General features: G+C 35.4%; 1 protein-coding gene across 9 annotated transcripts in view; it reads right to left on the bottom strand.

The window, feature by feature from the left end:
* EPHA6 (EPH receptor A6) overlaps positions 583-11,598 on the bottom strand; it is a 510,917-nt gene continuing 499,901 nt past the window's right edge. For all 9 annotated transcript variants that reach the window (XM_021401686.1, XM_021401644.1, XM_021401659.1 and 6 more), the window contains one exon: positions 583-10,353. In XM_021401686.1, the coding sequence (XP_021257361.1) occupies positions 10,239-10,353 (115 nt within the window). In that variant the 3' untranslated portion in view covers positions 583-10,238. The remainder of the gene's footprint in view (positions 10,354-11,598) is intronic.

Here is an 11,598-nt window from a genome sequence, read left to right as displayed (position 1 = left end):
TCATTTTTTGTTGCATACTCCCTGTTAAACTTGACAGTTCCGAGTAAGAAAACTCTTCCCATGTAAAATATGCAGCGTGTAATGGATTTTGGACATCTGACATTCATTTAATATACATATGGTTCTGTGGGTCTTGTATTGCACACATACGATGTTGTGAAATGAAAGGCTAATTGTACTTTTAAGGCTATATTCTGATTATTTTATATGGGACTATACGTCTCTGAGAATCCGCCTCTTACCTTGGTATTATTTACATAATACCACTGTAAAGAGAGTGAATAATAATGCAGAATCTTAATAGCAAATTAAAATCTTTTTAAAATTCAGCTACATAGCACTTCTTAAGAAGGGGAGAGTGCTGTTGTTTGGGGCTTTTAAGGTGTATAGCTCTTCCTAACGTCATTAACTGTATATGCATTTTGAAAAAGTGTATATGAGAGCATAAGTGCTCAGTGGTAAGCACAAAAGAGGCCACTATGATTAAGCATTCTTTTGCTGCAGAAAAAAACACAACACCCTGAAGCATCTCAAGTGTTAGAACATATTGCTGGTCCATCTTTATTAGTACACCACCCTGTGTTAAGCAGCTGTTTTTTTTTTCTTTTTTCTTTTGCATGATCATGTATGACAGGCTTCACTGTGTATCATTATATTAGTAACCTAAGGCAAAACAAACACCATTAACTCAAAAATAACCACCAGTACTGTAACTTTTATTTGCTAATAAATATCTTAATAAACAGGCTTACCCCATCTGTAAGACCTGATAATGCCTCTTAGGAAATCATAGAAAAATAAAATACAATAATAATCAGTAACTTGTACTTTGTACAAAAATCTTATTATGTTGCTCAGCAGGTAGCTTTGCCAAACCCCATATTCTTTCTGCAAAGAGATGGCATATGTAATGCAATTCACCTTAAAAACACTCTAATGTTGAGAGCTGAGCATTCTATTACACTATTAACTCGTAGGCATGCCAGCACATGAGAATTTACATGGAACATCGTATTATCATAGGAATAGGATTAAAAAATGATAACGCCACTTTTCAGAAAATAATAACTTCACTTCTAATGTAAATTCCTCTTCGGTCTGCAGAATCAGTACTACGGTTTTTATTTCATGGTGACTCCTGCAATACTGTTATAAACCGTTCAAAAGAGAAAGAAAAAATGTGCTTGGAGCATGTGTGGGAGGTAAACTACATGAAAAAAAGTTGTTCTGAACAGTGGGGCGGTCACAGTACCTGCTACGGAATGTTCAGTCTCTCCAAATTAGTAGACCTTGCCTGCTGTGTGCAGTGCGACACAGGTTCAGACCAATGAAGATACAACTTAGAGGCACAGTGCCAAGGTTGCTTTTCTGTGAGATGGATGGTGAAGATTCAGTTACAGGTAGTCATCACTATTCAAATATATCTTGGTGAGAAGAAAAAAAAGCAGCTGAAAAACAACTGTGATCTGGGGTCTTTAAAGAAAAAAAGTGGTTTCCAGAGTACTGATAAGGAAATGAGATCTGGGCTGAGGCCATGGTTTCTCTGTAAAATGGTTTGCAAGTATGATTATACTGTTACTTTTGAAGTCATCTACCTTTAAAGTTTTGACATGGCTGCTTAAATATATAATGTGTCTGTCATCAAGTAGTTATTCATATATACACATACATTGATACATTGATACATTTTATGGCTATGCAAGAACAGCAGACTATGAAGAGCAGTCTTATTTAATTGTGTACAATCTAATTTCACAGAAGAGATAGAGATCAAAACTTCTTTAATTCATATGCATTTAAAACCAGCACAAAGAAATAGAGGCTAACCTGAGAAAGCATACTGACTACATTATATCCCAAGAGAAAATGAAAGCTAATTTTTGGAAGGTAAACAAATATTTTTCTTGTATTTTTTTTCTGCAAATGAAATTTTAAAAAAAGATGAGAAAATTAAAACAACTGACACCAACTTGATTGATGAAGTTTGATTTGCTAGAAAGTAAACAGTTGCCTTTCAGTAAATATGGTTTCATGTGATCTTTCTTAAGCCTTTCTTTTCCTGGTTAAACTGCAGAAGCAATCCTGAGGAGTGCAGAGTATCTGCTGTTGTTACTGAAGTCAATAAGAGTTGTACTGCACCAAACAAGAGCAAGCCCCTTTTGTTAGTCTTCAGGTTTTCAACCATGACAGCACCATGTCTGATGTAACTGATACCATAAGGGAATTCTGACATTGGACCCATGGTTCTAGGTAAGAACAACCTATACTGAAATACTGATAAAGTCCAATTCCTTCACCAGAATTAACCAAGAAACAACTTTTCCTACTCCTATCTGAAATAACTTTCTTCCTCATGAACAAAAGTCAGAAGAAGAAATAGCTGCAGAAGAAATGACATCAAAAAATGATATACGGCCAATTCAAATCAAACTGTTTCTTGGAGAGAAGCTGATACAGAATCATGGTCATAAGTTTTAAAATGTTTGTGTCTATGTGTTGGGTATTTTAGAGTAGCATGGTTTTCTTGAAATATGGTATTAATGAAAGAGTCCAGTAAACAGAACCACTAGGAGGGCATTATTTATTTTATTTGCTGCTGTGCCATTAATTAACTGGCAAATCTCAAACCTTATGCTGCATTGCACTAGGAGTGTATAACAGAGTTCATTCAAAGAGGAAAATAGCTAGAACTGCTATTCTGAAGGGGAGATCATATTATATAATGCTGTGTGTTAAAGAAGAAAAGAGTGACAAATCCTACAAATAAAGGTTGTATTCTTTGTTGATGGGGAAGGTGGATTTAAATCCAGGACTTTGGGAAATTTTCTAAGAAAAAAACAACACCAAAACATTTCTATTACACACTGGAGTAATTCTGTTAGATTAGTAGGTTTGTTTTACTTACTCCAAACTCAGTGATGAACCCATTCCAGATAGAACAACAGTGCAGCAACCGTGTTTTGTACCTTGCTTGTGCCAAACTGAAGGTAACCATAATCTTTTTTGCCACATTCCTGAGGTAGCAGCATTGCCTTTTATGATCAGTGCACTCTTTCCCCTTATTAAAGCAGGGCATCCATTCCATACAAATCTTTGGAAACCCTTGGTCCAAAACCTTATTTCAGTCCATTGATGGCTACTTATGGATTTAAGTGATTTTGGATGATCAAGCTAATCTCAACCTGGAACACTCAAGAAAGAAATTAAAACTCACATAAAGTTTTAGTAATACATTTGAACGGCAAGACAGCATGCATACTAATAAATGTTGGTTCTCTAACATCAAATCAACCGTGCCAGTAGTAGAATGCAGAAAGGGAGAATTTATTAGGAGAGCTGAATCCTACAACTGTTTCTGTAAGATAGAACTTCATACTACTGACACTGAAGTCAGTATCAAACTCTTATGCCACAACAAAACAGTGCCTATCAACAATGAAACTAATTCCTCGCACAATTACGTAATCATCGCTGGAATTAATAAAAAAAATTATTAAAATCCTTCATGAGAATGTGAAAATAATAGGAAATCTAGAGTAGAACCATCCCAAGGCAAAAATGTAATTGTGAAGTTGGCATTTAGTAACTAAAGGATCTTCAGATTTGAAACACTGGCTGTATTTTCTGTCTTTTTCATCTAATCTTATGCAGTACTTAAAGAGATGGTGATAGTAAGTTATATGAATCAAAGCATTCAGCTTGCTAAAACATATTCTTGCTTTGCTTTTCCTTTTTTGCTTCTCATTATCAAGTAGAACTCAGTCTGAACGTGAGAGAATTGAAAATTTGGTGCATAAGCCACTCAACTAGACAGCTCTCCTTTTTAATGTTTTTTTAGGTTCCTCTCAAAAAAGCCAACATGCAACAAGAAGATAAATTAGTTCTTCATTTATATGTTTAGAAAATAAAATTGTGTCTACTGGAGATTCTAATCTAAATTATGACAACTGTACCTTTTTTTTTGTCACATGCTGGAGCCTGGAAAACCGGCAAATAGATTGTTTCCTGTTACTGCTCCAGAGGACCCCCAGAACATTATGCTGTGTTAGTACTATGAAAATACTCCCCATACTGATTCAACAGGCATTATTTTTAATAATTCACAATCAGAAATAAATAATTGGATTCTAGTGCAGATTTTCCCTAAATTTGATTTTCCAGATCCTAGATGCAAGGTTACTCTCCAAACAAACAAGGCTCCAGGCATCCAGGCAAAGTTCACAATACAGACAGGTAGATTTCTTTGTGATTTTGAGTTATCAGTCCCAGGGTTTTGCCTTATCTACGTGTTGCTTAGCAGTTCTTTACTGAGTTGTCAATAATGAGAAGTATTAGTATTCCTGAAGTTGTAATCAGCTTGCATGTTAGAGATTATTCCCCAAAACTTGTATGAAACAGAAGGTTTTCTCATAATAACAATGAATACGGGGGACTCTCAAGGAAACCATATGTAGAACTAAATTTAAAAAGGACAAAATTATGTTATCTCATTCTGCCTTACAAATATTCTATAAGGGCTTGGATTTGCAAGCATTTTGTGCCTAACTCTACTCATGATAATAGTTCAATTTCTAGTCAGCCTTCTTATCTGAATTAAGCCACACAAGCACTGAACTGTTTACACATTCAGGTGTTTCTGAACATGGTACAGTACATACATTATTTCTGGGACACAGGTATAGTTACCAACTAGTCAAGTACTCAGATACTTAGACATAGTTGAAAATTTGGGACATGAACAAAGCAGAAGAGCTGAAAGCTTGAAATGATTTTGAGATTGATCTTAATATATTTTTCCATATCTTCAGTGCCATGACTTAGCCTTATTAACTTCCGTTTAATTAGACAGGTATGAAAAATCAGATAATATGTTAAACCTTTGTGGAAGAGAGATGTACATATGAAATCTCCTGTGTGAAAGAAAAGTAAGAAATACTGATGTAGAATATTCAAAGAAACATGCACACAAATAGATTTCACTATGTGAACTGGTGTTATTTCACATATAAAATATGGACATTTATTTTAACCTACTCATTTTTTAGCCTTCTGTTCTTTCATTAATCCTTTTTGTTTTTCCTTTCTAAATTTCAACATACCTCTTTATAGAATATACTGACATATCATTACTCACATTCCCTTGAAATTTTCCCCTATTTTAACCTCAAATGAGTCTATAAATGACTATTTAAAAGAAAATCATTTATATACTGTTCATCTTTGGTGACTTCAGCAGAGGTACTCAAACTTTTTATAGCATGGACCAGATCTAACTAAAAAAGTTCTTTTTTTCCTGCCTGTGAAGGGAGAAAGAGAGAGGCTGTGCTCCATTTCCAGACAAAAAGCCAAGGAATTTTGGGAAGCTTAAAATTTTAAGTGCCAGTGGAGAAGATCAACCCTATTACCATTATTGGGAGCCAGGTAATTAATTTATGTACGCTTGAAAAATCTCAAGCATTATGATACACATTATATTTACAATTCTTTATATACACATCCACATATTTTTTATATCCATTATTATGTACTCAACATCTCCTAGTCCATAATCTGAGGATCTCTATACAGCCATAGCATTCACAGATGAGCAGTGTACAGTAGATGATGGTAGGAGATATTTGTAGACTCTAAATACATGGAACATTTTTGTGCCATTTCCTTTGGTTTTGTTAGAGCTCCCTGGCACAATATGGGCAGTTTTCCTTTTTCACCTTATTCTAATCTTTTTAGATTTTTGTTTTCCCTTTTCAGTACAAATTCATTTGTCTATCTGAGAGATTTCAAGATCACTGTAGTACTCTGTGTTAGCCCAACCTAACAGATCTCTCTCTTGCTCTCAAAAAAAAAAAAAAGAAAAAAAAAAGTACTGTTAATAAAGGAAGAAAATATTATCTTTGCAATTTACTCAGGAAAGATCAATTATAGTTAGTGAGCAAGGGCATTCCAAAATAAATCTGTTTAACAGAGTACAGCACTCTTCAACCATGCACAAATGCCATGATAAATGAAGTACCTCAGTTTTTAATACTTTTCCTAGAAGATGCAATAGACCAAAGCCTATTTATTAATACTCTAACTTTGGTTACTATAAAAGATGTATTAGACTGGATTAGACGTGAGCCCTCCTTCCCAATCTGTGCAGTGCATATACCAAGATAGACTGAGCCTGTGAAGGGGTAGTTACAGGTATTGTGTGTTTACAAGAGAAACTCTCAGCTGCCAGGATGCATCCTGCAGAACCGTTCCATCAGCTGAGTTAAAATAACTGAAAACATTCTTCAGTTTGCAATGGGGCTACCTAAAATGGAGTAACTGGCCTTCACTGCATGTTAAACTACATTATATGCTGCTTTATTTTGGTGGCTGACATAGTTCCACGGGGTCATTCTAACATGGGAATTGCTGTGGTAAATTCCCTCTTACTAGGTACCTCCACATTCTCAGCTCTTCCACATAATAAATCTCTACTGCATCTGAATAAAGGGCATCTGCATGTTACTTACAACCCATGTTTGGATCCTCTATGAATCTGCATTGAAAAAGAACTTCATGGAGCTCAGGAGCTCCATTTGGCTCAGCATATCTATAACAATGGAAAACAGCGAGTCTTAAATTACAAAAAATCAAAGTGTTACAGTCTGAATCCTGTGTCAGAATAAACCAGCTTCTGACACAGAATGCTTTGTTCAGAGCAATTAAGTTGCTTGAATTACTTGCTGAGTGTACTATTTGCACTTGTAGGATAGCCTGATGCTGATGTATTACAGCATAGCATGCACCTAAGCTTTTATTGGACAGACATTATGCTGTTACTCATTTAATTTCAACACCAGCATTACACATGGGGTCCTCTCTTTTTCAAAGGTTTCCAGTTTTCCTGCCCAGCAGATAAAGGCCCTCACTAAAGCTATCATCTGAAGTCTTGTACACGGTAGCACTAACAGTACAGATGGATTTGGTCTAGATGCATGACTGCCAGGTCTGTTAGAAAAGCCTGCACATGGATATCACTTGTAAATAGCTAGCTTGGAACTATTTCCTTATGTCCACATTTTAATCAATTTTAAGGGGGCTTGCATATCATGCAGTCCTTATTTCATTAACTTTCAATAAGTACTTTTAGTCATGAAACACCATGCAATGTTGGCTGGATTTTCATTAACAGCTTTCCAGATTTACTTAAATTTGTTAAATTTAATCAGTAACTGCGCACTACAATATGCAGGTTAACTAAATAAAGTAATTTTCACCCAAAGAAAGTATTCCCTGCAATAAAGGAAGTTACTTGAGTTTCACATATGCACTTCTGGCCTGCACAAAATTGAGCTCACATTTGAAAAACACCATGTTTGTTTGTTCTTGTTTTTAAATGAACAAAAAGATAAACAGCCATAACAGTAGCACTTTTCTTTGTGCTGAATAAAATGGAAGAGTAGGCTTGGAAACATAACAAGAGCAAATAAAATGTTTCCAAAATGGGGCAAATGTAAATTTGATTAGAACAACTATTATAAAAGTGTCATATTGCACCACCAAAACAAAAATGTAAACCATATAAACCCAAAAAATCCTGGACTTACAATGTTTTTAATAAATATTATCACTTAAATCCCTTCTTCTTTTCTTTCTGGTTACCCAAATTCTTATTCATATAAAAAATAGATCTGATTAATAAATGTTTTTATATTGCTGTTATATATTATTTGAAAATATATTTTCAGTAGTGTGATACATTTGGAAATTAATTTCCATGAAATATACCCAGGTTGTGTGCATGTAACATACTGCTTTGCGTACACACTACCAGGAATGAAAAAATGTGCAAAGGGGAATTTGAAAGTGCACTCTCATGGTCTGGTCCAGTTATGAGCAATTTTGAAACTCCACTAACAAATAACAGACTCATATCTCCTCAGTAAGAAATTTAAATGTGAGAGGCTCCTTTCATAGGTGTCACATTGATGGCCATAAAAGCAATGACTGGCATAATAGAAAACAAAATAATAAAGGAAAATCAAGTCTTAAATTACTCTGTAATGTTGCTGTTTTTTTAAAAGGCTTAAGGTAAGTATGAATTTATCTCTAAGGGAACCCTTCCAGAAAAAACCCTAAAAGCTCAGATTAGGAACTGGGGCAGAATTTATTAAACTGAGGTCAGTGGGACTACTCATGCTGATAAAATTATCTTTGTAGCTAAAATAAGACTGACATTGCCCTTCTTTAAACATGCTTATCAAATTGACATCATAGAACACTGGAGAATCCTTATCTTTAGAAAACTTTTTCTTCAGTTAAATCTGGTTTTTTTTTTTTTTTTAACAGAAGAAAGAAAAAATTTCTGCAGTTCACTACTGGTATCCCATTTAAATGAATGAAGTTATTCCAGCATAAGGAAACAACAGTGAATCAGGCCTAGCATGTCTTACTCTGTGAACCAGTTGGAAGCCTAATCTTTTCTGAGTTGCTTTCTGCTTTTCCTTTTTTGCCACCAGTATATAATGGCAGCCTTTTAGAGAGTCAGGAAATACAATTCGATTTACAAGCTGCAAATTAAGCACTAAATATCATTATGATTACATAACGTAGTTAATTCATTTTGATATACATATATATTATAGTAATTACCCAAACGCACGATTTAACTGAAGATCTGCAATGTTTATATTGAATAATGTTTATATTGAAATGCTGAAATGCCATGTAACTTAAGAATGTCCTCCAAACTATGTATAAATTAACAAAAGCATCTGCACCCAGTTTACATGTGACATGCATGTAGATCTGCGTGTGACTTCTCCAGCTCGCAGACATGCGCTCGTGTCCCAGTTCCTAGTAGCGCATATCCCATGCAAAAGTTTGGAAATGTAGCCTAGCACATGTGTGTAAGTTGTCTGAATAAAACATGAAAGCTGTAAGTCTTACAGAGGTACAAATATTATGTGAGGCCTTTGCAGCCATCTTGCATGTAAATATGGCTATTGAAGAGTTCTAAAGGTAATTATCTTCGATGTCATTTAGGTATTTGTACTAAATGAAGATCTGGCCCCCATAGAAACCAGAACTCCATTTCAGCAGAGTCTGCTTTTCACTTCTAAAAGCAGTTAGAAGTAGACTCAAGGCAACATATTATTACACTGCTGTCCTATGTCTCCTTTTCTGCCTATGTATAATAAAACCAAACACCACAGAGTGTAACTTCCAGCATTAGTTTGTGGCTGTACCGCTACCTTCAATTGGATGATGCTATGGCCAATCTGCTCCAGCACCCCACTGATGGTTGGCCCTCTAAGTCTACTACCACTGGTGGAAATGATACGTAGTTCAAGTTGTGGAGGCCTACATTTTTGGAACAGAAAACTTTCTGAAGTCTGTGTGACCACAGTATAGCTGACAACCATGTTTTACATGTAGTTATGGAAACATTACAATCAGCTTTCTGGTGACAATTTGCCACGGAGTAGAGGCAAATGCTGACTATTAAAAAAAAAAAAGAAAGAAAAAGATCTAGGGCTGAATAAATATTCCGACCTAATCTAAAATTTAAAGCATAAAAAGTGTCGCGTGCTAAAGTAATTCAGAATCAAGGACCTGAAGATTTAAGCCAGATTTCTCTCACTATCCTCCCAATTCCAACACAATGAAAACTCACTACATAAAATCATCAGTCATTTTTGCAAACAATGCTAACATTTTGAGGCACCGGCTTACCAGCATTTAAACTATTATAAAGTAATATAACAATAGGACCCATACATTTTGATTTAATTAAGAGATAAAATAAATATTTAAGTGAAACTTCTTGATTGCACATTTGGTATTGGAAGTTACATGGTCACAGAACATGAAAGAAGTCAAATACGTTTTGATCTACCAGCAAACTCTAAATACATCGATAAAGAAGCCACACCAGGCCAAATGGATTACTACTTTCAAGTAAGTTTGTGAAAGTTTCCCAGATACTGTTATACAAAGTTACACATCCATGCTGAGTTGCTGAGTTATTATTCATCAATGTGTAGCAAGTCTTGCAGTAGGTCAGGATTTTATTGGCAGATAACTGACGGAGGAGCTATGCAGTGTGATTAAAAATTCCAGTTTGGAAGCATTAACGTAGAAGTACTTTTGGAGTCTAACCAGGAGACTGCAGTTCTTGAAGTTGAGAAGAGCAGAAGGGAAGAATGAGAATATTTTCCATTTTGGAAATGTTGAGGCACAAAACACAGTTGATTCTAGTACTTTCATACATGAAATCCTTTCTCCTGTATGTGCATCATGTGTAACCGCAAAGTCTGTAAACTGCTGACTATTCGTCTCTGGTGTCCAATGAGTACAACTCCAATTCTTCTAATGTCACTGCAAGATAAAAAGTTTCATCATGGATGCAAGTATAGTTAAAAACTCTAGCACACAAAAGCATAAAAATATATGATGACTGCTCTGCTTAAGGACAGTTTACTTTCACAAGTAGAATATATATGAATGCTGCAGACATTTGAGTTTTCTGCATCTGTCAATTCCAAATTTTATAAAAGAAGTGCCATTTGAGAAAAAAAATATGTAGTTAGAGCATTGCCATTTGTTCTGAAAGTAACAGTCTAAAACAGTCTAATAATGTTTAGATCTTGAAGAAGCACCTTGAAAGTGTGTTCCAATAGCCATTTTTTAGTAATGTGTTAGCAGCGAATGTTTCCCACTCATACTTGCACAGGAGCAAGGCTGGTATACTCACTCTTACAGGAACTGAAGCTATGCTTCTGATTATTTGGGGAATGGTGGTGTTTGGCAGTTCTCTAAACATCACTAACTGCAGTACACTGAGAAAGATCACAGAGGTGGCGAGGGCAGGAAGCTTCAGTAATGTCCTGTCAATTGTACAGACTCCACAATGGGACATGGCATTGACACTGCATGATTAGATAGCTACAAAAATTCTTGTATGATAGAGGTGGTAAAGGAGCCCATGGTTGGAGGCATGATCCTTCTGAGCTTCAAATTTGCAGGTTAAGATACCTGGCTCCATATCCAGCAGATGAAGAGCCACTATATAGCAGCAACTGCTATATACTTCGGCTTAACATTCTCATGGGGGATAATACTCAATACTTCAGATCAGCAGGGACTATGCAAAAAATATGGAACATCTTAGAAACTAAAAAGCAGCAACTAGGAGAATAAATCTTTACAGGTGGGGTATTGATGGAAATGCAGGAATAATGCATAGCACTTATCAAGCATGGACTGATAAAACTCAGAAAGAAGCCAACAGCCCAAGAGTCAGAAAGGTTATGTGAGGAAAAAGGAATCTTTCAAAAAGCTGAAGTTATCTGAAAAAAAAAAAAAGAGTGATAACCTTAGGCATATTGTCTGTAAGAATGCTGTAGGGCAGACAAAGCTGCTTGAGGAACAACTAGCCAAAGCCCATTAATAACAGAGCTTGTAAGAAACCCTTTTTTTTTTTTTTTTGTAAGCTCACAGGATACAAGAAGCCAGCCAGCGTGTCTTTAGAGTCTAATTTTGATTGGTGTATTAAAGAGCACTGAGAGACTGATCGCTGTAGGAATGCCAAACCAATTATTTGAGATGAAATAAACTTCAGAT

Source organism: Numida meleagris, chromosome 1 (assembly GCF_002078875.1).
Source record: "Numida meleagris isolate 19003 breed g44 Domestic line chromosome 1, NumMel1.0, whole genome shotgun sequence".
In the NCBI taxonomy this organism is placed as follows: Eukaryota; Metazoa; Chordata; class Aves; order Galliformes; family Numididae; genus Numida; species Numida meleagris.
The sequence above is the reverse complement of the archived record's forward strand: the minus strand, read 5'-3'. Positions and strand labels throughout refer to the sequence as shown.